Source organism: Parambassis ranga, chromosome 8 (assembly GCF_900634625.1).
Source record: "Parambassis ranga chromosome 8, fParRan2.1, whole genome shotgun sequence".
In the NCBI taxonomy this organism is placed as follows: domain Eukaryota; kingdom Metazoa; phylum Chordata; class Actinopteri; family Ambassidae; genus Parambassis; species Parambassis ranga.
The window spans coordinates 8,780,799-8,807,928 of NC_041029.1; the positions used below are offsets into that span (position 1 = coordinate 8,780,799).

The window sequence follows — 27,130 nt, forward strand, 5'->3', positions numbered from 1 at the left end:
GTGGTTTCCAAATTTTTGATGATCTGTGAAGATGCAGCAAGAAATAATCAGGCAATTTCGAAAGAAGAGTGAATGTACCTAGATAAAAGTAACATACAACATACATAATGATATATATATAATTTAAGCCTATGCATCACAATTTTAACCATTAATCAGCCTCCCCCAAAACCAAGAACAGGCTATTTTAATATGTTGTTTATGTTTTTTTTTTTTTTTCAATTTTGAATGTTATTATTTCAGTGGACTGTGGGGGACACCTTTGAGTCTCGGGAAACAACCTGTGAACCGACGCTTAGCTTTTCAGAGCTTTTATTTTGAAGGCGAATGCTTCTCTTCCGGTGTCGTTCAGATTTCTTCGATGAGACTTGACTCAGCAGGAAGAAGGTGTCCATGATGACAACTTTAAAATACCAACAGTAGCCAGGAGTTCGAGAATACCTGCTGGATTTACTTGACAAAAATGTTTATACAGCGCTGTCGCGTCGAGTGTCCTCTGGGTTTAGCAGTAGCTTAGCGTGCTAACGTTAGCTAGCTAGCCAGTTAGCATGAACGCGGGCTACCACTGCTTTTGTTTACATTCAGTCCTGATGATGGGCCTGGAGAGGCGTGTTAGCTAACCCCGCTATCCGAGCTGCTCCAGGCAAGGTGTCATCCTAATCCCTGACGTTCAGGACCGGTTAGGTCCGTCTAAACCGAAGCCACCTGAGGGGTAAGACCGCCAACTTGTAATCACTGCAATAAATCTCTTGCAGAAAGCTCACATCGCCTTTTACATTACTCATGGATGGGTTAATTAACGGGCCTACCTGTTAGAAGCACATCTGCATCAACTTGTCAGTTAGTTCATCGACGAAAAATATGTTTTGAAAATAGGTCATTTGATAGTAATCTTTTACAAACATGTTTTCTTATCATCATTTTTAACCCATAAACGATGAATTTCAGGTTTATTTCAAGATTCAAGTGTGTTCCGATTAAAATGTTAAATCCATTTTCTAATATTACAGCTACTCAGATTTACACAGTTTCAATACAATAATATTAATTTTATATAAATCAGCATAACCTGATTCTTAGTTTTATCCTAACATATTTTTGTTTTGTGTTGTTTTTCCTGTAAGCCACAGAGAAATGTGCTGATCAAGTAAAATATTCAGGCTTTATAACCATCTTAAAAATTTTCTGTAAACAAAAACACAGGCTGCTAGAAATGTGATGTTAGGGTCTGCTTGAGGATGACTGGTGTGCCTTAACTGGAATGCTGTTGTTTGTGTTTTACAGTGATGTCCTCTCAGGATCCACCTCTCATGGCTATGGACCTGTCAAAGAGCTACAACCCCCTGACCCGGAGCCACGCAGAAGCCATGGACCTGGCAAAGAAACCTGAGTGGTACCACAGACGTCCACCGAGCTGCAGCACAGACATTACCTCTTCTTACAGATCGAGAGCCTCGTCCTCCTACAACTCTCTCTCTACAGCTCCGGGTGCACCAGTCCACTGCAGGGACATGGAGCAGAGCCCAGAGTCTTTGGGGAGCTATATGAATTCACCTCTTGCTCCGGGACTGGATCTGTACCATGACAGAGTTCACGGCAATCTGTGGCATCCAGGTTTTTACCGGCCTGACCAAAGTGGTGGCGCTGTCCCAGAGAGCAGTGGTGGAGAGGAGAGTGACAGCGGCTCTGATGTAATATTCCTTGTTTCCTCAGCGAAAGAACCGCTAATATGCAGTACTTTCATCCAGGACAGTGTGAGGCACATTGTGGAGCCCCTGTCCCCGGCCGTGTCCTCCCTGGATGAAGGGAGAGGTTGCTATCACCTACCTCAGCCCCTGAGCTCGCCCAGTCCTGATAGCTCATGCTCAGAAGACTCCTCAGACAGCTCAGTGGACATTCCTGTGCACCACACCAGGCCTGTAGTCCTCCTGTCAGACCTCAGTGCTGTTTACAGCAACCCTGCTGAATCTGCAGTAGATATTTCAAGTGACGACAGTGATGTAATTGAAGTGTCAGTCACTAATGAGAAGAAAAAAAGCCACCTTGGTGACAAAACCCCACCTCGGAGTGAGAGTAGGAAACCTCCCCCAAGACAAGTTCGACGCAGTACCAGAATTAGAAAATCGCTCTCTGAAATGCCTCAGTACGCCTGCAACGTGTCTCGCCACAGTCTGAGGAGACAAGTCAAAAATGATGCAGTGGGTATATATAATGAAAGCTGTGAGTCTGATGACTTGATGGAGTACGCAGTGAGATTGTCTAGCACAGACGAATCTGTTTCGCCGCCAAATCTGTCACAAAGGGCAAGCAGCAATTCAGAGGAGTCAGACGTGGACATCCGTGCTGACAGGATGTCTCCAAAGAGAGAGCAGATAGACCCGCCTCCTTGCAAAGCGCCATATGCAAGTACCATCAATAACAAACGAAAGAAGCCCCCAACTGTTTCTACAACTAAAAGCTTAAAAAGGCAAACCAGGGAAAAGAAGCAAAGCTCTAAAATCCTACAGCAGCAGCAGATGCAGAAGCAGCACCAGCAGCAAAAGGCCTCAGCCTCCAAACCCACAACAAAAAACAAAAGAACTCTCAAAAGACAAAGGAGAAAAAGACGCCCTCAGACGGGGCCCTCTACTCTGTTTTCTCCCAGAGAGCCAGAGATAAAGCTTAAATATGCAAACACTAATGAGGAAAAGAAAGACAAGAAATCGGGCGGTTTCTGCCCGTTTGTTCACATAGAGCAGAGGATGTGCACTGTGGTCAACTATCAAGAGGAGGAGGCAACAGTCCGGGACTGCAAAAGAGGACAGCAGCAGACAGCCACCAGGTCCCTGTCTGGGTTCGTTCCCAACACATCCTGTTTCCAGCTAGGTCGGCTCAGCTCGGACAGCAGGTGTGAGTCCACGCTGCTGTGCTGTCTGTGTGGCCAGACAGCCAACGTCATGGGCCTCGGGGACCTCCATGGCCCATATTACCCCGCAGGCCCACCTGTGGACACTCAGAACTGTAGGACTGTGCAGAAGGAGGATTTACATGGACTCTCTTCTAATAGCTGTTCAGTAAACCTCTCAAATCACAACTGCAGTGCTGCCAAAAGTTTGCTGGAAGACAACAACCACTCATCACAAAAGGTGCCTCTTCATCTGGATGAGTGCTGGATCCACGAGGACTGCGGCATCTGGTCCGCTGGTGTCTTCCTAGTCAGGGGAAAGCTGTACGGGTTGGAGGAGGCCTCCTGGCTCGCTCAGGAAACAGTAAGTGAACAGCCAGCACTCAAATCAAAATAACAGCTGGGCAACTACATTATGATCACATGGATAATGTGAGTATCTTGCACGTTCTAGGCTTCAAACAAGCCAGCTGTATGGAAGAACTGCTGCATTGGATTTTACTGCTGTCCCTAATAAAGAAGAAACAGACTGATTGATTGACTGATTGTGTTTTTCAGATTTGTTCAACCTGCCAACAAACAGGTGCAATAATGGGTTGTTTCCAGAAGGGCTGCACCAGAAATTATCACTACAGATGTGCCAGTCAGTCAGGTACAGCATCACATAGAGTTTTTGGGATCGTATAAATCTGTTTTCTTGATTAGTTTGTGTCCTGCTTTTATTTTTAAACTGCTGTGACCTAAAATCTTTGGTGACCTGTTTTAACTCTGGCTTTAAAAAAATGATGCTTAAAGCGACAGACCTCATGATGATGATGATACTGTTTTTTGCTGCTGTCACTCAACATGACAAAAAGGGAATCTGTGTGTCTTGGGAATGATGATATATCAAAGCTCATTTGTGTGTTTTTCAGACTGTGTCCTGAACGAAGAGAACTTTTCCATGAGATGTCCAGAGCACAAGGTAAAAAAAAAACAACTAAGTCTGTTGTGTAAGAGTACAGTATGAGCTGTGAGGAGCTGTACGGCCTGTACTGCCATACTCATTTTCTGTGTGTGCTGATCATCATCACAACACACACTACTGTCAAGTGATTTCTGGCTGATGTGTGTGTTTGTATCCTACAGAACAAACTGTTCACAAGTGCAGCCAGACAGCAGAAGAGATGACACAGAAGAAGTGTGGGGGCACTGCAGGTTTGTACTGTTGATCTGTATTCTAAATAAACACATGCTAACAGAAGCAAACAGAAAGATGCAGATACTAATGTTTAAAATGCTAATAGTTGCTACTGTGACATACCTAGCTGTTGAGGTCACTACTTTACCTTTTGCATCTTTTCCTTAAAAAAAACAACATACACTTCCTTTCAGGGAGTGTATGCTCAGCTACATACAGCTACAACATGTATGCATCGAATCAGTAGAGCTCATTAACACCTCCCATTTCCAGAAGTTTCGTTTTTAGCTACAGGTGTCAGCATTACAAAAGCTGATGTCAGATTATTTTAAAAAATATTTTAAATTACCCTTTAATATATTTTTATCATAATAACCTCCATCGATGCATAAGGTCAACAACATGCTTGCTGATAAGCGCCTAATGTTCACCAACTGTGTGTGTAAGATGCGCTGTAGTTCCTCACATAACCATGTGGGGGCAGAAACGAGTTTAGTATCATCCTGACACACACTAAGCCAGCGTGTGAACAGTGATGTTGGTACACAGCAGGAATGTGAGCAGCCTAAGAGTGAAATTTGTTTCTGTCCAGAGCTCCAGGTTTACGTGCTCCTCCTGTGTTTGTATTGTTTGTTCCAGAACGGTCCCCAGATCTCCTCAGGGTGCGACGAGAGCTGCCCGACTTCGCCTCAGCTGTTTTTGTAACACTACTTAATGTGTCAGAAGGAAAACCTTTTGGTAAGAGTCCACTCGTCACTACAGGCAGATCAAACCAGGGGCCACTTTAGTTTGAATATATATATATATATATATATATATATATATATATATATATATATATATATATATATATATATATATATATATATATATATATATATATATATATATATATATATATATATATATATACACACTCTGTTGTGGGTCATGCTGGTTGGGCTGAGCAGAGATGGTGTGTGTGTGTGTGTGCGTACGTGTGTTTTATTCCTGACTAGCCAGACATATTATTATTTGAACATTAGAGTTGAAATAAGCTTTATTGATCTGTTGTATAGTCTATATTAACTTTATACGAGGGCACTTTTCTACTGTTTTTGTACTACTTTTCTATTCCTGTTTGTGCATCAGTCATCACATAATTTATTTTCCTCGAGCTGCATGCACGGTCGACGTTCGCTACAGTGCACTTTATAGTACAATTTTACTATATCGGCTGTTATTTATGTCTGTTCTTCCTTTTCTAATAAAATTATTTTAATTTAATATAAAGCTGCACTAAGCTAAGATTTACATTAAAAAAAAAAAAAAAAAACACTAAATCTCAAAGAACATCTCATCCTCGCTAACTGAGACCACAAACTGTACATTCACATTATTGGAGTGTATTAATTTTCATTCCTGGTGTCAGGTTTGGAAGCTTCTCTGCTTACAGGATGTGGAAACTTGAGAGAAGATAGAGGGAAGAAAGATATCAGTGTTTAGTGTATGTAACATTATTGACAGATATCTGAGTGTGTAAACTTAAAGGATCAGTTCAACCAAATCACAAAGCAATCGACTCAAAGAATATTAAGATTTTAACTGATATTCCTGGAAACATGAAATAATTTTTGAATGTAGAGGCTGATGGTCACAACAGGACATTGTATTTGTCTTCTGAATAATAATAATCATATATTCACAGGTTTAATTTGATTTAAAAGTGTCTTTACATGTTTTTGCACAGTGTTTAGTGTGGTTCTTATGTGTTCGGCCGTTCCAGCCTTCCTGTCGTAGGCTTCTAGTTCTTCACACAGATCATCTGCTACCAATCCCTGTATACAGTTGACAAGATAAACAGCCCTGCTGTAAATTGATCGTTGTGATTTGAGTGAATTGACCCTTTATGTATTTTAACTTTATGTCTCGATTGAGCTGGATTTACCTGATGCAGCTCTTAACTGTGCGTCCTGTGTTTGGGTTTACACAAGCAAGTTGTTACTGGACTGAATTGTTTAAAAAATGGTTTCATGCCTGCACTTTCTGTTATTTTAAGGAATATAAAGATTATTAATGTTTTGTAATAAAAGACAAGAAAACAGAAAATCATCTTTGTTTGTGTTTACACAGCTCTCCTAATGCTCTTGTAAATGTTCTGTGTGCAGAGATTGAGATGCACATCGGTTACATCTCCTACACAGGAACACAATGTTTTTCTGCTGTGAGGAAGATAGCGTGCGTGTTTGGCAACGCACCAACCATCTGAAGGGATTTATTCTAAAACTTTCTGCTGCTAAACGAGTAAAAATATCTGCCTGCCTTTCAATGAAAAAGCAAAATTACTTTTGTGAAAACATTTATCTCTAATCCTTTGTGATTTTAGTGCCACTTGATCGTTTATCCTCAATAAACGAAGACACTAAAAACTGCCGTTCATTCTAAAGTTTAGTTTTAACAGACAGTGGCAAGTTGCCAAAAGTAATTGGACGGATGTTTGGTGTCATTTCAATGTAAGTTTACACATTAAAGAGGTGATGACACGAGTGGTAGATCCAGCTTTGCAATCGGGCATGTGAGAATTCTCATTGTTTATTTTGGTATTATTTAGCATAATAGATGAATCCTCTGCTCCTTTCAGCAGTGAATGTTGCATTGTGGATTGTTCCACAGCACTACCTGCGTCTTGAGCTTTTTGTGAGAGGATTTCATTGTGTGCTTCATCCTCTGAGGCCTTTTTTTGAACCTTGAATATGAACCGCCTACACCCTGAGAACAATCAAGACATGCTGTGCTGTAGGGTGTCATGAGAGTTGACACTTTAGTACCAAGTCAATGCCTAAATTCTGACAGTTCGACAGTACTTGTCTTTGCTCTGATGTCTTTTTGTAGATACAGAACAATACAGACAGGATTCACAACTTGATTTGACACCAGCGATCATTATTTACCACGCTCAGTTATTATTTTATTCACTCATACAGTCACATCTTTAGACCCTGGATCCACATTGTAGCTCATTGTACAAACAGTATCCAAGTGTCCAGTTGTTCTTAAAACCCTATACTTTCCACACAGATTGTTCTATAATGATGTACGCTGTCATTTGGCACTGTAATCTGTAATCTCATCACAATTTTAACTAAGTGTGTAAGTGTTTTTGGCCTTATCGCATCTGTTCACCAGGAAAAAAAAGCAGAGGCTGTGACTGTTGCTGGTACTAATGTGGTTAAATATACATCCTGTTTTTGTTTTTTTATGGGAGCCAAACAGCTGAACATGTGGGCAGTGTGCTGCTGCATTTCCAATGCAGAGCAGTTATTATCTGAACCTTTCACACTGAGCTCTGCCTTTGACTCACAACCCCACCTCAGTGTGAAAATAGTCATTCCAGCACATGACACTGTCTATATCTGAGAGCATTTCATAGCTTTGCTCCGACGCATCATTATGAGGCTGCTGTGTTGACCTGCGGCAGCATGTGGATGTCGCTCCTCACCTCCATGAGCCACCTTGTTGAACTTAAAATAGACCTGCTGCTCCCACTTGCTATAAAAAAAAGCCTGGCAGCCGGTGTCAGCACATCGATGCTGCTGCAGACGGCGTCTTCTTCTGCAGCGTTTTGGTGAGGAAGGTTACAGCAGCTGAAAGGGAAGTGTTCAGTGCAGTTGTTACACATTTGAGGGTCTGCTTCATGAGGATTTATCTTGATCAGCTGGCCATATATTATTCATGCTATTTGCTGAGTCACCACACAGAATTAGTCGTGACATTTCCAAGCGAGACTGTGAATTCATAATGGCGGCTCTCTGGGCTAAATGCTAATAACGTATTTTAAAATGCTGATGTTTAGCTGTGTTTTTCAGCCTCAGGGTTTTTGTAGAGGACATGGACATATTGCATAACATTATATTTTCACATATCACCCTATGTCACCTGCTTGAATAGGGACAGTGGATTTTCACTCAGGAGTCCGAGGTTCGAGTCCTCCTGACACTGTGGTCTGTTTTGATTTCAGTAGTTGTTGTTGCTGCCACCTTCTCTTCTGGATGGGTATTGCAGCTCCTGCTGTAATGTGATTAGTTCAGGTTAAAATGAACCAGACTCATCCTGTAAAATCTGCTATCAGGGTTGTGACTGTGTTCTCAGACGTCTCAGCCGCATGACGTCACCTCTTTCCAGTGTTTACCCCTGCAGCTGCACCTGAAACCCTCTTTTCTATTGCCTTTCTTCCCCTGTTTTATTGTGCTCCTCCTCTCATTTCATTTCCCCTTATCTCTCTCTCTCTAATGTTCAATCTTCACAGTCACCTCCTGCCTCAGAATACGCCACGCTTCACTCACGGCTGCAGGCTTATCTCTGCTTTTAGGACTGACAGGCTCCTTCCGATCTCAGTCCTCATCGCTATCACTGCAGCACAGATCTGCTGCTAATGCAGGTGGCTCGGGACAAAAAAAAACACTGCTGCAGCTGCAACCCACACGAGTCACACATGTGAAAAACATCCATTTAAAATCGTGTTTGATGTAAAAAATACACCACAACATGCAGTGCAGAAGGATCATGCAGAGGCATTTGATACATGTAGATGGGGGAGAAAAGGCCAGTTTTAAGATAAATTTACATTGGTCTGTCTTTGCTGCCATATTTAGAGCCTCACACGCTCCCTGTAAGGTTCTGTAAGGACTGGAGGATACATTATCATTCAAAATGTGCACCTGCGGCTCACTAAACAGATTGCCTGTGTTGTCAACAGACATCACTTGATTTGATGTGGCACCATTAGCAATAATAAAACTGGAGGTGATCAGAACTGTGACTTTCCACAGCCGTTCATATGGAACTTTAAAGGTTATAATCAGATTGGGAAATATATATTAGCTGTTGTAAATGTCTAAGAGCGCACAGTGACCAACATCTGTTATTTACTTTGTCTGTTTAATGAGAGAAACAACTTGTTGTTGTGAATATGTAACAGTGCTGAGATCAGTGAGCGCAGGGCTCGCCTGTAATTACTATGCTGAACATGCAGGGTGATGATTTGCTCTCAGGCTCAGCTGTTTTCTTTTCCTCCTCCTTTATATCCGGGCAGATTGAGTTGACTTTTATTGGACTGACACTGAAAAGACTCGGCTCCTGTTTTTTTTTTTTTCTATCGGTCTGTTTCAGTTCAGGATTTTCGCCTATAGCTGCTTTTGATGTATGGATATGAAATCAGATTCAGGCCTTCCTGGGTAGGAGTGTTATGTAATCCAGCTTCCAGCAAGGTTTTGGAGGCAGACGCTGCTCATTACAGCCAAGCTTAAAACATGCTTCAGTGCTTTTACAGCTTTGTGGGGCGCTGTGAGTTTATTGGAGCATAATTATGTGACCGACATACAGTAAAGTTGATTTAATGCTGAAAATATATTCAGCCTGTTTTTGTTGTAGGGTTGTTGTTCTGTTTGAGTTGATCGAATGGAAGATTTGCAAAGTGCGATGATAACAAATGGCAATAATCTGGTGTTTTATCCACATATTCTTACTTTGCGAGTTCCCTTGACACGAGTAGAGAACACAACAGAGAGTTAAGATAAAAACAAATGAGAAAAAAGAAAGAATAAATAAAATAAGAAAAACAAAAACAAAATGGCAGATACTATGTACAGAGGGTAAAGTGTTTTTTAAAATTTAATGTGCATTAGTAATGCATTACTATCAAAGAGGTATGTGCAGGAATATGCAAACGAATGTGCAAGTTTTATATTGTCGCGTGGCAATGATGATATAAGTGTCCAAAGTTCAGTCAGCGGTTCAGCAGCCGGCTGGCCTGTGGATGGAAACTGCTGTTTAGTCTGGTTGTCCGTGCTTTCACACTCCTGAAGCGTCTGCCAGACTACAGGAGTGTGAACAGTGTGTGCTGTAGGTGAGTGCGGTCCTTGATAATGTTATCTCTTTGTGACCAGGGCATTGTAGATGTCCTGTAGAGGTGGGAAGGCTGATCCACAGATGAATTGTGCCATTTTAATGACATGCTGGAGAGCCTTCCTGTGCTGAATGCTGCAGTTCCCATACCAGACTGTGATGGAGTTTGATGCTCTCCACTGTGCATCTGTAGAAAGTTCTGATAAGGAGGAGGATATTTCAAATGTCCTCAGCTTCCTGAGGAAGAAGAGTCTCTGTTGAGCCCTCTTGATGATCAGCCAACGTGTTGTGAGTCCAGGTGAGATCCTCACTGATGTAGGTGCTGACCAGTTTGAAGGTCTTCACCCTCTCTACATGGGTCTCGTTGATGTAAAGTGGGACGTGTTGGTCTCTCATATTCCTCAGGTCAATAATCATCTCCTTAGTCTTCTCTGAGTTTAAGGACAGATTATTTTCCTGGCACCAGGACACCAGCTGAGCTGAGCCACCTTTTTTCCCTGTAGGCTCTCCACCAGTGATCAGCCCGATGACGGTTGTGCCGTCAGCGAAGGTGATGATGGATGTGTTACTTTGGGAGGGGACGTAGTCATAGGTGAGAGGGTGTGGGGTCTGTCTGTGAGGAAGTCTTGGACCCAATGGCAGAAGGGGGGGATGTCAGTCTAAGGGTGAAGAGCTTTTCAGCCAGTGTGCTTGGGATGACAGTGTTAAACACTGAGCTGTCATCTATAAACATTCAAACATAGGTGTCTTTGTTTTCAAGGTGTGGGAGAGCTGTGCGGATGGCTGAACGGTTGTGAGTATATATGAATTGCAGGGGGGTCAAAAGGTGACTGGGAGAGGGACACATTGAAAATATCTGTAAAAACCTCAGGCTGGGGATGTTGTCCTCCTCAGAGCCCTGCACACCTCAAAGTCACAGTGAGTGGCGAATGTGAGAATCCCTTGATGTTGGTTTGTATTGAAGCGAGTGTAGAACTCATTCAGCTCATCTGGTAGTGTTCTGTGGCTGTGTGTGACCATGCTGCTCCTCTGTTGGAAGTCTGTGATGTGCCGTAGGCCCTGCCACATGCTCCGGGAGTCTGAGTTGTTGTAGTATCCCTCCAGCTTCAGTCTGTACCGCCTCTTGGCTTCCCTGATGGATCTACGCAGGTCATATCTGGCCTTTTTGTAAGCTTCAGCATCACCAGAGGTGAATGCAGTGGAGCGTGCATGCAGCATGGAACGTACCTCTCAGTTCATCCAGGGTTTCTGATTAGGAAATACTTTGCAGCACTTGGGGACAATGTTATCAACGCATATGCTGATGTAGCTAGTGACAGCTGATGCTTATTCCTGAACAGTCCACTCCCTCCCTCCTCCCTCCAAGCAGCAGTTTTAAACACATCCCAGTTTGTAGCATTAAAGCAGTCCTGAAGCCGTCTGTAGGCTGGATGGAGGCACACAGAGATATGGTCAGATTGTCCAAAGTGGGGGCGGGGCACAGCCTTGTATGGGTCCTTCACGTTGCTGTAGACTTGGTCCAGAGTGTTGTTATTCACATATTGATGAGCCGGGTCCTGCTCAAGGTTTCTTCATGTTTCTCCCTCGCCACTGTATGCTCAAAAGTGGGTTCAGACTCTGGGTCTTTGTCAAGAGCCTTAAGACTATTTTGATTGTAAAAGACACTATATAAATAAAACTAAATTGAATTGGAGTAACAAAAAAGGCACTTCATTTTTTAACTTCATGGTTTTTATTTCAACAAATTTCCACCACAGTAATGTTACTTCATGCAATAAAAAAAGGTGACGTCTGAAGCACTTTAATGCCCAAATCCTAAAGAATTTTCTACATTCATCCACCTTGTCACATTTTCATTTTAATAAATAAAAAATGAAAAAGAAATCTGTAGGGTCAGTATCCCCATCAGTATCTGACTGTTTTTATTGGGTAGCTACTCATGTGTTCTAAACCATGCAAAGATGTATGCTTTTTCCTCTAACTTGTCAATTATTACATACTACGACAATCTGGCAATTCATTTTTCAGAAATTCTTCATTTATTACCTCACATTGTTACAAAATGTTCACAATGTGCTGCAACCGGGTTGCAGCAGTGTTCAGTAATGGTCCCAGTTACACTGCAGTTTAATAGGAGGACTGGTTACTGTACAAGAAGAGGAAATCATAGGTTGGAAAAACGAATGAGATCACAACAACAACAACAACAACAGCAACGGTGAGTAGTTAAAGAAAACTGTAGCCTGCTTCTACAAACCCTTTTTCCTACAGGAAAAAAAACAGACCTCAGATCTGTTCTGCCTCTTATTAAAACAAAATCATAAATACACGTGACATAAATAAATAATTTAATCCCAAATAATATCACACTTTACAACAACAACAAATCTACCGAAGATGAAATGGAACGCTACAGTTAAAACGCACAGTCTCTATATGCACAAAGCCGACGTCTCTTCACAGATTATTTGTTTGAACATATTGCTTGTGGGTTATTTTTGTTTCCTCGCCTCAGATTTTCATCTTCGCAGGTTATCCGTTGAGTTAATGTACTAATTCAGTAACAGAAGTATAGACCACATACAGGAGGCTACAGCGTGTGATTGTCTCAGGTAGTCATTTCCTCAGGGTTTGTCTTCATCAGAAATGAGTCAATCAGAAGCTACAACGTTTGTCCATCATTTCCTGATTCTAAGCACAGGTCGCTATTCTTCCCCTCTTGCTTCCTCGTTTTTTCTCCTCCTAAACTCGGAGAAACCTTCCTCGTCAGCGCTCACCAGCGTGAGCAGTTAGCCTCAAAGCAGAGCGGCCATTTCTACACGCAGATTTCGATGGGCGTGGCCACCAGGATGCGTCCTCTTTCGTTGTTGTCTCTGTTGACCCGCTCGTAGCTGCCGGTGGAGGACGGCGAGCTGTTGGTGGACATGGAGGAGTAGTGCGTGTCCATCATGACGCCCCCTTTCGCCACCACACAGGCAGGCGACAGGCTCTGCTGCTTCAGTCTGTCCACTAATACGTCCTCTTCAGACGAGGATGAGCTCATGTCCAGAGGAGGCGCGCTGCTCGGTAACCCAGCGCTGCTGCCATTCCCGTTCTCCGTGTCCAACATCCAGCACAGGTTGAAGTAGTTGAAGACTTCTTTAACAGAGCAGCGGCGCTCCTGCTCGATGGAGAGGAGCCTACGAAACATTCGTAGAGCATCATCTGTGAAGCGGCGCCACTGTGATGGCACCGTGCTCGTCCGGCGCCGCTGCCAGCGGACAAACTCTTCGTAGAAGGTGTCATTGGGCATGGCCTTCTCCCAGGGGAAGTTCCCCGTCAGCATGCAGAACAGCAGCACTCCGAACGCCCACACGTCCGTGCTGTAGTCCACACAGAATCCTTCGTGGCGTGATGTGTCGCACAGCTCTGGTGCCGTGTATGGGATTGTCCCGCTCACACGCTTCACAGGGGAACCGGCACGCCGAGTCATGCCAAAGTCTGACAGCTTGACCTTTCTGCACTCTTTGTCAAAAATCAGGATGTTCTCTGGCTTGATGTCTCGGTGGACTAGCTTCTTACAGTGCAGGTATTCCAGGGCGATGGCCACCTGGTGGACACAGCGCTTCGCCAGCGTCTCAGGAAGTCCGACCTGAACAGAGAGAGTGGGGACGTAACACCAAAAAGTCAAAGCAGAATCAGGAAGTCTCAGAGTAAATCTGCTCATATCCCAGAATCCTAACTTTAATAACAAACCCAGGCCTTCTTGAGATATGTGTGAGCCGGCTCTCACCTGTGGGGGGATGATGTCGAACAGATCTCCTGCCAGGGCGTACTCCTGAGCAAAGATGTAGTACTCGTCCGTTTCGAAGGCGATGCCGTACATGTTGATGATGAACGGGCAGGGCGAGAGGTAGAGCGAGATGCTGTACTCTCTCAGGAAGCTCTTCAGCTTGGTGGTCTTCTTCCTCAGAAACTTCAGGGCCATTTTTGTGCCTGAGAACGAGGACAGGACGGGTTACATAACCTCCAATCCTGCTTCTTTTTCCACCCTATTCAAGTGTTTGGGGATTTATTTCACAGCCGTCTAATTGCTTGCTAGAAACTTAATTAAAACCATTTCATGAATAATTAAAATCTCCACACAGAATTAAATCCTGATGTTTTTTTTTTTTCCAGGAGATTTATCGTCTATTGCAAATCCCGTGCTGGACTAGTTACTGTGTGTTCCCAGGCTGACCAAAATGGGACTGATATTCTGGTTGGGGATAATTCTGCAGTATATTCTAAAGGATCCCGGCTGCAGTTACAACTGACAGCTCAGTTACAACTGACAATAAGATTAGAAAGCTAAAGACAAGAATGAATGTAAAAGGGTGCACTTGAGCACATTCAGCTGTCATGACTTGCCTCATCTCCCCTCAGCGGCAGCAGGGCAGGACTAATCCGAACCCCAGACAATAACCTGGAGAGCTGCCATGTCTGCCTAGAATTTCCCTGCACCAACAATCAGTGTGTCAGCGGAGACGATCCAATAGCACCGGATCAGCTCTGCAAAGTGCTTTGTGCGTTTTACATCATGCAGCTACTCAGAAAAGGTCAAGAGGGGCTTGGCGGGGTTATATACTGGGAGTCCAAATATTAGCTCTAGTTTTTACATTTGTCACAGTAGCACCAATAAAAGAAGGTCAGATTGGCTCCATCAGCACCTGCTGTATATCCACGGAGGTGCGGACAACTATCACTGTATGGAGCCAGTGACTAAATGTGTGGTTTTCCTGATAAATTAAGATTTCTACCTCTATATAAATATATATTAAAAAAATAAGGTCACGTCTAATCTTAAATTTTTTTGGTTATATAGCCTGTTTTTCCCCCAGATAATTATTACTACATGTGAAGAATTCTCTAGATTCATTTGATAAAAATAACACTTTGTAAAGTTTTGACAACAATTAAAGCTGCGCTCTTCTCATGGCTCTGACACGATGCTGTCCCAGATATTAGCAAATAATGGAAGCTCAGGTACACATGGCTCTTCATCCATCTTTCAGCCGCCCACTTTAGTGGCTGGAAAAGGTCAAAATTCATCTCTGTGCGACAGACTGCAGCCACTTCAGACGGATGCTGTGGCTGAAACTTTGTGCTCCATTAAAAAAGGAGACTGTAAAGAGGCTCAGAGCAGATGGGACTGTTCTGGCTTTTAATGTGAGGAGGTTGAACAGATTCTCTATTAGTTAAGTGGTGAGTTTAGGCAGTCTGGGTCATGAGCTGCATTAAATGAGCGCGTGCCTCTGATTTCAGAACGTGACTAAAACGCGCCACCTGAGCAACAACTACAGCCCTCATTAAAATGAGTCCCAGTCAGATTAGTGGGTTAACAAATGAGAACAACATCCCATTTACTGCAACTGCCACCCTGCAAATTTGCTCATTTTTTTCCTTTTTGCATTTGAGTGATCTGGTAATTTACCAGAATGAAATTACATTGTGCTTGTGCTCCTGGTATTACCTCTGATTTTGTGAATGACCAGGTCCACTTTCCCGTAAGTGCCCTTGCCCAGTTCACGGACGACCTCATAGTATTTGTTGATGTCCAGTTTTTCAAGGTTCTGGGCGGCGATCAGTTGTAGTTCCTCCAGGATGTCGATGGAGGCACGGGAGCCATGGGGTGAGGAGTTCATCGTGGCACAAAGAGACAAAGGCTGGGGCAGAATAGTGGGGGGTGGGTGGATGGTGGGTGGGGGACCGGTCTGGAGACGGATGTTCCTGTGGAACAGGAGGAGCAGGAAGGAAAGAAAGGTTAACAACAAGGAACGGGACCCACCCACGTCTCCAGTCCAACACACCCTCAATTGTACAGAGAGCAGTATATGAAAGCCAACAAAGGTGGAAAATCAGAAGGTTTTGAGTACAAGCCAAATAATTGCTGTTGTGTAACCTCTGAATTATGTTGCTGCCGAGGCAGAAAAAAGCATGCAGCCCAGATTTGATTCCATGTGTCAAACCACTGCTTTCCCCCTCCCCCCCTGTTTGTCTATTGACCATTAAATGCTAAAAAGCCACATAAAAACTTCACACTTTCCCCCCTCACAACAACCTGTTGCCTGCATGTTTGTCCAAGGACATGCAAATCAAACGTGACTGTGTATGAGTCCCCCGTTATTTGCCTTCAAGACACTGCATGCTGATAACAGATGAAGCAGATAAAGAAAATGATTTGAGTCAAACTGGATCTGAGAGGAGCAAAGTGCTGCTATTTGTGGATGCGTGTACTTTGCAGCTCATTTAATGATCCTCCTGTGTTAATGAATGTCTAATTCTGATCTGATGTGTTTCCACTCTGTCGCGCCTGCTGCCTTCCACTCTCAGCGTATCTGTCTCACCTTCCTCCCTCTGCTGCTACCAAAAGAAGACGAACAAACACTCGTCTGCTGAACAGATCTCTTGAATGACTGGAGAGAGACTTCGCAGCCCTGATGGCGCAGCAGAATTGTACCATCACTCATTAACAAGGATGAGAAAGTGTGGAAGGAGACGGGATGATAGCCACATCCTGTGCATCACGTCCATCTGTGCCTGCCTGGCTTGGCGAGAGCGCCCGTCTACAGCGTGAGTGCGTGCAGGGTGAGGAAATGTGTACACAAAACTCCAGTAAAGCGTGTGAAAACAATGAAACCAAACAACAACATACAGTATGTTCCACCAGAAAGCCCCACTGTGACAGCGAAACTGTGACTGTACTCACAACAATTACACAATTAACAATTATAGAAAATTACAATATAAAAATCATTATTTTTTTTTTAAATTGTGACCAAATTACACAACTATTCATCAGTGTAGTCCTCATAGCTTATAGTTTATTTTACTAGTTATTTCACACTTTTCCTGGCTGCTACTCCAGGATTAGTGTGCAATTGTGAAAAACAATTTTGTGTTTGTTTGAAGTCCCTTTGTAACATAACATTATCTCCTATTTACCATCAACTATACATTCAGTTGTTGCTAATGCTAAATAAATATTTCATACTGCTGCTCCTTCAAAATAAAAGCATCAAGGAGACGCTGGGCAGCTTTTCAGTGGCAGGAAACAAAACCACTACTGTTAGCAATTGTTAATCAATGTCCATAAACTGATATACACACTTTAATGTCAGAAACAAAAGCACAAAATTAAACTGGATGATGGAAATCACTGTAGACACAAACACTGTGTGCCGAACATTAAAGTACCACAAGCGGATAAAAATGAGGAGTCAGCTGAACCCAAAGGAGCCAACTGGCTGTCTATCACCAGTCCACTCAGCAGCATCCCCACAACAAGGTCAATAAAGCCCAGAGTAGATGAGACAGCCGTTGTGTTTTCGAAGCAGCAAACAGAGAAAAAGCACCTGCTCAGGAAAGAACTTGCAGAACTTGGATTTACGGCCATGGTTCAATTAAAATTCAAGCGCCATTTACGTCATCTGCAGAGACAACATCATAGTGTCAGTTTGCCCATTTGAAGCAGAGGGACGCATCCTCTGCTACCTTGTTCCATTTTTAACCTTACTTAACAACAATAACCTTGACATGTATACATACAGAAGGCTTCACACTGGTTGTCATATCAAAGGGCCTGGAGATGAAAGAAGTCACAACCAGCACTAATTAGGACTGTCTATGTTCATTACAACTCCCAACGCTCCTTCTCAGGGTAACGGTGCCATAGCTGCTCCCCTGAGGTGTTGAAGGAGTGGCGGTGATGCCTCCTGCCCTTCTTTTTAAGCGAAATGTTTCATGGTATATAATTATTTACAAAACGTCATGGATGTTGGCACCATCACAGTCTGCCTAAACTCCAAATACAGACAAGGACGTGGAGCTGTGGCAGGTGGACAGTAATTTAAATTGCACACTTATAATTATGCATAATTCCTCTATTCTAAGGGGAAAACGTTGCAATGGGAATTTTTTTACATGAAAAAAAAATGTGTGCCGTGGCTCAATTAAGCCTGATTGACACCAACCCTACAACCTGTCAACCAGGTTAGTCTAATTTATGCATCATTTGTTATTTTTACACACCGTTGACATCATAAATCTACAGCCCAGCTCATGTAAAATGACACTGAATGGATTTTAACAGGACTAAAGAAAGCAGACCACATTCCTGATGCCCCTTTGAAGTCATGCTAAGATCACACACACCACACCTCAGACCGCTGCATCCTCTAATCTAAACACTGGAACTCTGATCTCTCTGATCATTACCTATTAGTTATTATGACTACACGAGGCAGTAGCTGTGACAGAGGTGCTGAGTAATGGCCTCCCTCTTACTGCAGGAAAAACAGCCTCTGCCACCTCATTTGTGTTGAGACCAACATCGACTTGTAAACCATCGGCACCTAATTAATCATTGGTAATGCTAAATCAATACTGTCACCCAACTGAAAAATACTTACTGAACAAATGCACGGGAGAGGAAAACAACGCTTCAGCTAGTATCATGTTAAATCACACTTAAATGCTGATTTGGGCATCAGAACATAAAATAACTGAGGACAGCCTGCATCTGCTTTATGAATGTTCACCGGTCCACATGTCAACAACTATTAGACAGATTGCCGGGAAGTTTGTTGCAGACATCCAGCGTGGTTGGATGATTCATCCCAATGACTTCAGTGATCATGTCTCTCACTACTGGATGTAAGCAAATACAAAATCTCACTGAGCTATATTAATAGGAATGCAATGTACATCCAGATTTGTCCTGCAGGTGCATCAACAGAACAGTATTCTGTGCTGCAGGCACTGATTGAAGAGTTGAGTCATGCCAGTCCGGCAGGTTGTTTAACAACCATCCACAGGAGCTTGAATGATGCAGGAAACATCCTTGTAAACATGGTGTTAAATTGAGGACGACGGCTTCACTGGAGCAGTCGGTTAATAAATCAGTCAAGCAGCAGAGAGCTTTTAACAACTGATTCTTCATTCATGTTTTTATACATAAGATGAAATATGACAGTCAGTCTTTTTCAAGCCTCTCAAACAATAATCTGCTGCTTTGCTTCAACACAGTTTTCTCTACATTCAGTATCTGTTTGTGTTGGTTCTGCTACAGCAGACGTTCTTCAAATGTCACCTTGAGCTCTGAGGGACTGTGATATGGACCCGTTTACACCGCTCCCTGACATTTTACAGGTAATTAGATAATTGAAAAACGTCATTAAAAAGATCAATAATATAAATAATCATTTGAATCACTCCTTTTTTTAACTATATAGTTCAATGTGACTACAAAAAATGGCTCCAGCTGTTGTAAATGTCATCAGTCAGTCATCAGGCATCATGCGCTGATTTGAATTCAGTCACACCTTCTCTAACTGCAGCACATAATCACAAGCCAGCAGAGCAATCGTTACCTGCAGAGTCAGTGTTGGTGAACAGCTCTGCCTCTGCTTTGTTACATCAGCTGAGCAACTGTGAGAAAGACAAACCATCAGAAATGTTATTTCTCAATAGGAATTGTTCAAGTAGTGACAAAGACTGCTGTGATGCTGAAGTGTCAGGACACCTACAGAGCTCTGGTAGAGTCCAGCAGGTTGGAGATGTTTTACTCTCGATGATGTTGGCTCCCATTGGACCCTCCTAACGTAACCAAATGAACCCAAGCTGAACAAACCAATCTTTACCTGCTTCCCTTCGCAGCCATGAAATGTGCTGACTTCTGTCCTCTACTTTTTGTTGGCTTTTCAGCTCCATCCATTGTCATTCTTAACCATTCAACTCGGAGCCAGTGAGCTAATGTTAACGTGTGAAATGTTATTCTGACTCAGCCCGGAGACATATAACAAAACCAGAGAGATTATTTCTGCCCTGTGAGCAGCTCTGTCCTCTGGAAATGTTTGGAGAAGTGAAACTACATCATGCCAGCCGTTACAGTCATTGGCCTGCACGCTCCCACTGAGATCACGGATATGTCTCCACTGTGTGGCGGCGGCCTGTGGCTCGGCCCCGCGGTGGGGCTCAGCCGTCAGCTCCCACAGTGCTCATGGAGCTGTGGAGCACATCAAAGCTTCCAGCTTTCACTGGCTCGGCCTGCAGCGCCGACGAACACTGAGGCTTTGTGCCTGCACACTCGGCGGCACATCACTGGGTGCTCTGCTTTAATGTCAAGCCATTTGTGCTGCTGCACTACAATGTGTAATGTTACCCCCCTTTGTCTGCTTTAATCTCACTTTCTTTCTTGTTCTCCGACCGTCTTCCCTGCCTGCAGAATAAAACCTCAGTCAGTGTTGTTATTTTTTTCAAATTAATGAAAGGCCACATCTACAAAAAATGTGATATTGATCTAAAAACCTTGAAAACATCTTTGATTTCAGATGTTACCGGGTCACATATCTAGTCTACACCATCTAAAATACTGTAATGACTATAACTGGCACATTGATCAGCTAGTTGATTTTAGCTTGATTAGCCATTTAAAACACAGCCTTCAGCTAATTACTGGCAGCAAACATATCACAAAAGCTAAAGCTGAAAGAACCAGGAAAAGGAGGCTGCTACAAAAAACCTTCAGACATAAACACTAAGGTAACATCACAAACCATTTATGCTTAAAAAAATAACTAATACTCAATATGGATGATTGTTTTTGCTTTTCCATCCAAAAAAGGTCAACTTTTGTTTAACCTTCAAAAAATGTGATTTACAGTTTATCAATACTGAGAGTTATTGTTGTTTACTACACAGCAAAAGCATAAATAGTGAAAAAGAAGTGAAATATATGCAGATTATTGCTGCTTCACTGTGTCTAAGACAGATCCTTTCCATGTGAATATTTGGATTTTTGATGGAATGAAATTTGAAGATGCAACCTTCAGCTCATTCAATATTTCAATAACTTAAATAATCATTAATCGAAACCTTAAAGGGGATAAACTGGTCAAACCCTGTATAATGAGAAGCTGAACTACACTTACAAAAAATGATTGTGTTTCTCTCTTGACTGATTAACCCTAATATGTCCAAATTTCACATTTGATGTATCAGCATGTTTTTGTTCCTGAGACCCCAGCTCTGAGGAGGGCTGGCGTCACCGCTCACAGACACACTGTGCACAGGCTCACACACAGACCTGCAGCACAAAGACCTCAACAGTGGCTCTGCAGACACAAAGCATGCAGCACATCCCTGGCAGCGTGCAGCACATGTGAAGCATTGGTGTGTGTGTGTGTGTGTGTGTGAACGTTAATGGACATCAGGTCTACAAATGTGGAGTGTGTGGTCAGTGATTAAATCCAGTGACAGAGACACTGGCCCAGTGATCTCAGATTGAACACAATAGCATCACAGCAGCTCCATTGTTCTGCACATGTGTCACATGCTGCATGTCTAACTTATTGTTTGGTACAAGACAATTAAATAAAAAAATAGAGGCGGGCTAAGTTTAAAAAAAACGCAGTTTGAATAGGTGCAGCTAAACAATAGCCTGCAGGCTTGTAAACACAACTGAAGTGAGGAGCAACGCACAGACACACACAGGACGCACCGTGAGCCATCAGCAGCTCAGCGGGAAAACGTCCAAAACACACCTGGAGACAGCCAGCAGCGTGCGGGGGGGCAGATCACAGCAGGTCTTACCTTTCACAGAGTGCTGCAGCTGTCAGTCCATCCAGACAGCGCTCCGCTCCTCCAGGCACAGGAAACGTCGCAGCTGTTTGCCAGCAGCTTCGTGTGTGTGTGTGTGTACGTGTGTGTGTGTGTGTGTGTGTGTGGGTCCTCCTCGCGGTGCGGGCTGATGCTCAGCAGGGACCGGGGTTGTCCTGTGTCCACACCGATGCTGCCTGTCACCGTCTGTCCACCGCTGACTCTCCCTGGAACCGCTCTCTATTGTCTTTGCTCTCTGCCGGCGGACCCGCCCACCGCCTCGGACGGCCAATCAGAGCGCAGAGCGGCGGTGCGCTCCTCTGAGACCAGGATGCCTTTCAGGACTGTAGGAATTTACTCAAATACTGATAACACTGACCAGTAGAAGAGTCCTAAGACTTACTTCAGGTATATAAAGATAACTATTATGATCACCGTAAGGTTGAGATTTTTACTGTAGTTAAACTGGGGACTAATTTAATAATGTTTGATCCAGTGAACAAAACAAACAAATACAAAACATAGTAAACAAAACAAGTGAAACAGGCAAGTTTCTTTTATTAATAGCAGTTAATAATTAAATAACTGGAGATTTGTGTTACCTATATTTCATTAACAACTTATTTTTGGAAGCCTTTTTTAGGCTTTGGGCATTCTTTTTCCCCCATTTAAGATTAAGATTTAAAATCTGCACAATTTTAATCAAGATGAAGACTATGGCTGAGAAAAACTACACTACTGAACATCAAATGTAAACACAGTTCAAACCTTACATTTCCTCCACGTCCATGAATGCACCATGAAAGGAAAGCACAGCACAGCATGTACTGGTGAAACGTGCTGCTGTTAAATCGATGTGTCACAATGAATGGAAAAGGTGTCAGTGTCACTCAGAGCTGAGGAAAGCTGCTGATTTGTATTTCTATCTTCCATGGAAAGAACAACTTGGAGAGCACTTCCTGGTTAGAGGAATTCAGAAATGAAGTGTGCCTTTTTTTTCCTTTTTTTTCCCCAAAAGTAATGGGTCTGTGACACTGGGGTTTGGTGTATTGATTGATTTCTGCAATGGAAAGCCTAATGATCAGGAGGATTATACAGTAGTTTATTGTGAAAGGCCTCCGGCTGTGATGCTGGCTGGGTTGTGTGTGTGGGCTAATGATACAGAGGGTGAATTATGACCTAGATTTTAACAACAAATTGCCATTTTTAACTGATAAATCCTAATTTCTTACCTGCTTGTGGTTGTAGAAATCATTCCCTGAATGAACATGATCTATGTGAAAAATAAAATTCTCACAGGTAGTTTCTGTTTAAAGGAAGGTTAGAAAATGATTCTTTCAATAAATCAGGTTGAAATGGATCAAAGGTTTAGGGTGAAAACTGCAGGAAAAGTTTGATGTCTTTTAAATGCCAGAGACACGGAGACGTCTCCAAAGCTGCAGAGATCTTTGTGTGCAGGATAAAGGGCAGAGCAGCATCATCGACCTGCAGTGGTTGATTATTCTGCAGGCGTCCTCTCCTGCGATCCCTCGCTTGTATAGAAACATGAAGTCAAAGAATGACTTCAGTTCACAGCATCCTGACTCTTTAGCTGCGTCACCGCACCAGATTGCTATTCTGCAGGCAAAGGAATTAGTCTCAGGGGAGATGGACGACATGAGAGCCGGGACAGAGTGAAACAAGCAGCATCAGTGATGGCACACACATTGATTTTTTTTTTTCTTTTTTAGTGTGCTGAATACATTCCAGAGCTGTTTACTCTACCATGAACATGTCTGTACAGTACCTGCCTGCAAGCTTCATCCCAAAAGCCCACACCTTAAATTATGCCATTACATCTTGTGAACGTCTCAGCTTGAGTCAGACAAAGTGGTCCTCTCCTCCCGGGAGGAGTTCTCCTTTAAGAAATTGACAATCTGACAACACCTTAAATCAGGCGGTTAATCCCAGAAGAGGAGGAGAGGGAGAGGTTACTCTGGCATCTGGCAGTATCTCCACAGAGATGTATGTCTTCTAAAAAAAACATTAAAGACATAGTACGCCATTTTCGGGGGTTTTCTTTAGTAGTTTTCTCACTCTCAAGGAATCGCGGCCGCATTGACCTTTGACCTTTTAATAAAAATCTGATCATGATTTGAACCCATATGGCCGTCACCTTCATGTTGGCATCATAATCCCACATCTCTCAGCTATAAGTAGGAGCCTTTATATATTCAAGACCCCATATATGAAACACTGAACACAACCAGACAATATAAACAGTATTATATAGGTCAGCTAATCCACAGTTAGTGGCTAACACTGCCCCCCTCACAGCTGCAGAATATGTCACTTTAAAGGTGCCATTGGGAAGTTTTCCTTCAGGAGGTCTAAGTGCAGATAATTAGCTGCCTTTTGGCTCATTAACATAGCTGCTTGTGTGGCTGCATTGTTTGATTAACTCTCCTCAGGCAGGAATAATGAGATCCCAAGGCTGGGAGGAAGTCAGTGTACCTGCTGTTCTACATGACACAGAGACAAACACACTCTCTGTCAGCAGGTGGAACAGACCTGGATTATGGCTTCATGCAAAAGTGCAGCATTAGAGATCACAGATGGATTTGTGCTTCACGTTCACCCCCTCCATCACATCCACTTTGTTTACCGCCAGACAAAATAAATAAAATAAAAAAAAATCCACTAACAGCTGGGACTCCTTCAATCAAGGTTACAATGTCCCAGAATGCCATGCAGCAACATGAACTCCCCACACCCCCTCCTACCCCTCTGGGCTGACATCCAGTGGTTTTAATCTCGCCAGGAGTCAGACACAGGGGAGCCGGTTTACCGGCCTGTCTGTTAGAGCCTCTCCTCAGATAACCAGACTCAATTTCCCAGCCTGATGACAATCTGTGTGAGGCTGCTGCACAATTACTCTGAATGCTGCGTTCACATTGGAAAAGGAATTAGTCCCCACACCAGAGCAGTGCCTTGTTATTGGGAGGTTATCGGGTTTCAGACAAACAGCAGGACTCAGTGGTATTTAAGACTCTAATTAAATGGTCAGATACGTACATTGTAGGTGCTCTACTGTTTACACCTTCGAGTTCAACAGCAACAGTCCTGGCTTTACGCACACATTCTTTAAGGAAGTACTAACACTTGGACCTATGTTTTAGGTGTTACACTGGTAGCAAATGTTTGTGCATAAAAACATCACCAGTCTTAATGTTCCAACATTTCCTGTCATATTCACCATGTCCTTGCATATATATGTGTATACCATGGAAAACTGGTCTTTTTCATTTAATCTCTCAGCTTCCTGAGTCAAATTATCCACCCCCTCCTAGCCTCTTGTTGTTGCACATGTCGCAGAGGACAGAAGTAATACCAGGTAAAGGCTGGTGGGATCTGCCACAGTGAACATCTGCCATGTGCGCTTTTCACCAGCAGAGAACGCAGCCGCCCCCACACAGGACACAGCACTCCAGCAAATGAGAGCAGCTCGTGCAGCAGACACAACACTGTGCGGACACGTGCTCAGAAGAAAAACAAACTGCACTCTGACATCACTCCTGCTTGCCAGCCTATGATATTTTTTGTAGCTCTTCCTTGACAATAGTGGCTGTTACAGAGAATATTTATTTTCATCACCGTCCCTGTCCTCAGAGGCTGTCCTCAGAGGCTGTCCTCTGGTTCTTGTTAATGGACGCAAGTGGTTTATAATAATCGATAAATCCTCAGGGAAAAAATCTTCTTCTTTCTTGTGATATAATTTCAAATTGAGATACATTAAAATGATGAAAGTCACCTCATGGCTGCCACAGACAGCCACTTCAGCTTCCTGTGGCTATAGACAGTAAATTAAACAGTATCACACTCGTGTAGCGTGTAGCTGTACAGGGGAAGTCATCAATTGTAATAAATCTGCACTGAATGATTTGCAGGGTTGTTCACACATAGTGGCTCAAACTGCTGGAATTATGCATCTATATGAGCTAAATATATCATCAGTGATATATGTGAGCATAATATGGTGAATTTGGCTGATGTGGTTCCCTGATTATTGTTATGAAATTATGACTTTGTTTGTTATTACAAGAGGAGGTTTCAGAACAATTCAACCATCAGCGCACTTTAGAATCTTAAACTCTGTAAGCACCTATGATTGTGTGTGTGTGTGTTTGAGAGAGTGTGTTTTGCTGAAAAAACATTGCATTAGTGTGTCTAATAGCAGCTGTAATCTGAGACAATGATGCACGTGGCTTCTAGCTATTGTGCCGCACATGTCACAGATGAGTATAATTCATCTTGTCTGCCATGCCACGTCTTTGTGTCACAGAGTGTGTAATTAGTGAATGTGTGCGCACAAACATGCTCATGTGATTTCTCTCTCAAACACACAGAGTCTGGGAAGTTTAGTCGGGTGAGAGGAGCAGAGGATTCTGAGGATGCTCACAGCAGCAGCAGCAGCAGCAGCGGAGGCAGAGATGCCAGCTCCTCCTGACCCTGCAGCTCACTGCTCAGAATATTAAGAGCGTCTGATTATCAGCAGACTGCAGAGAGCCTCACCACCACCACCCTGTAATGAAGAAGCCGTAGAGCTCACTGTCTCAGCTCGTATTTATGTTCAGATCCAGCATATTGTTTAGCTGCGCAGCATCAACTTTACAATGAAATTAAGATTAAGATTAAGATATCTAATCTCTGTAGGGAAATTAGACATGTAGGTTACTAAAATAAATAAAGAGTCCATTTCCATTCCCAGTAAATGAGGTTGAATTTCAAATTTAGCATGTCGTGTTATTGCTGCTAAAGGAAGAAATGCATATTATACCCTTATAGATTAAGACCAGGGTCTATGCTGCTCTTTCCACCACCTGCTCAGACACAGTTACAGCAAATGAAGCTCTTAGCGCAAGTTCAATCAGGAAGACTATTTCCTCTCTTTCATCACTTCCCTCCAACCGCTTCCCTCTCGTCCTCCTCACTCCTGTCCCGCCTGCTCCCTCGCCCCTTTGCTCTTTTCTGCCGCTCACCTAATCAGCTGGGTAATAGAGAGCAACTCCCTCGCTCCTCTCCTGCCCAATCACCGCTCAGCAATTCATTTAAATATCTCCCCGTCTCCTCTCCAGCTGTCTTTCGAATCGATCTCGGCAACCCTCCTCCACCCCAAGCTCCACCAGCTCCTCATCAGGACAAGGCCTCTCATCCCCTGCTCTTCTGCTCCTTCACCGCCACCAGGTCTAGACCCGGGGGATTCCTGCCTAAGCGGCCTCATCTCCTGTCCTTTCCCCCTTCGGATGTCGGTCATCGCATCGGGGTCTAGAACGCCAAAGCACATTTAATTCATTCATTCACTGTATTTCAATAAATTCTTTCCCATCTGAACATCTAGTCTCTCCTGATTGAAATATAGCGTAGTATTTACAAACTGAGACGCCTCCTCACGTCCTCACGGCCAGTTACATTAAAGATGTATAAACATGGTTCAGTTTTCTTCACTGAAGGGAGACAAAGGGTTAAATGTGAGCTTTACATGCCCATCACGTATACAAACTGAATCTAATCTTAAAAAAAAGGCTTTC

The 27,130-nt window shown here is 43.2% G+C and overlaps 2 protein-coding genes across 3 annotated transcripts; one reads left to right on the plus strand and one right to left on the minus strand.

Moving 5' to 3' along the window:
- Positions 1–353: 353 nt before the first annotated feature.
- LOC114440519 (transcription factor 20) lies at positions 354–6,076 on the plus strand. 2 transcript variants are annotated; one of them, XR_003671148.1, is made up of 7 exons: positions 354–712; positions 1,285–3,248; positions 3,443–3,536; positions 3,799–3,848; positions 4,013–4,081; positions 4,704–4,802; positions 5,476–6,076. XR_003671148.1 is itself a non-coding variant. In XM_028412990.1 (6 exons), exons 2-5 carry the CDS (start codon positions 1,287–1,289, stop codon positions 4,052–4,054), a joined length of 2,148 nt encoding a protein of 715 aa, XP_028268791.1. In that variant the 5' UTR covers positions 354–712; positions 1,285–1,286; the 3' UTR covers positions 4,055–4,081; positions 4,704–4,932. The 2 variants fall into 2 exon arrangements, 1 of the variants encoding a protein (XP_028268791.1); XM_028412990.1 differs by lacking the exon at positions 5,476–6,076 and having other exon boundaries at positions 4,704–4,932.
- Positions 6,077–11,760: 5,684 nt separating this feature from the next.
- Positions 11,761–21,846, minus strand: unm_sa1261 (un-named sa1261). Its single transcript, XM_028412182.1, has 4 exons — positions 21,558–21,846; positions 15,439–15,695; positions 13,720–13,922; positions 11,761–13,578 (listed from the first exon to the last, which is right to left on the minus strand). The coding sequence occupies exons 2-4, from the start codon at positions 15,608–15,610 to the stop codon at positions 12,763–12,765; spliced, it is 1,191 nt and encodes a 396-aa protein (XP_028267983.1). The 5' UTR covers positions 15,611–15,695; positions 21,558–21,846; the 3' UTR covers positions 11,761–12,762.
- Positions 21,847–27,130: the final 5,284 nt, after the last annotated feature.

Excerpts from the sequence above, each read along its gene's own strand:
- LOC114440519 (XM_028412990.1), top strand. The coding sequence starts at position 1,287 with ATGTCCTCTCAGGATCCACCTCTCATGGCTATGGACCTGTCAAAGAGC. Across the intron at positions 3,249-3,442 it reads CCTGGCTCGCTCAGGAAACA|ATTTGTTCAACCTGCCAACA; the intron begins GTAAGTGAACAG and ends TGTGTTTTTCAG. Across the intron at positions 3,849-4,012 it reads TGAGATGTCCAGAGCACAAG|AACAAACTGTTCACAAGTGC; the intron begins GTAAAAAAAAAA and ends TGTATCCTACAG.
- unm_sa1261 (XM_028412182.1), bottom strand. The coding sequence starts at position 15,610 with ATGAACTCCTCACCCCATGGCTCCCGTGCCTCCATCGACATCCTGGAG. Across the intron at positions 13,923-15,438 it reads GGTCATTCACAAAATCAGAG|GCACAAAAATGGCCCTGAAG; the intron begins GTAATACCAGGA and ends CCTCGTTCTCAG. Across the intron at positions 13,579-13,719 it reads TCGACATCATCCCCCCACAG|GTCGGACTTCCTGAGACGCT; the intron begins GTGAGAGCCGGC and ends CTCTCTGTTCAG.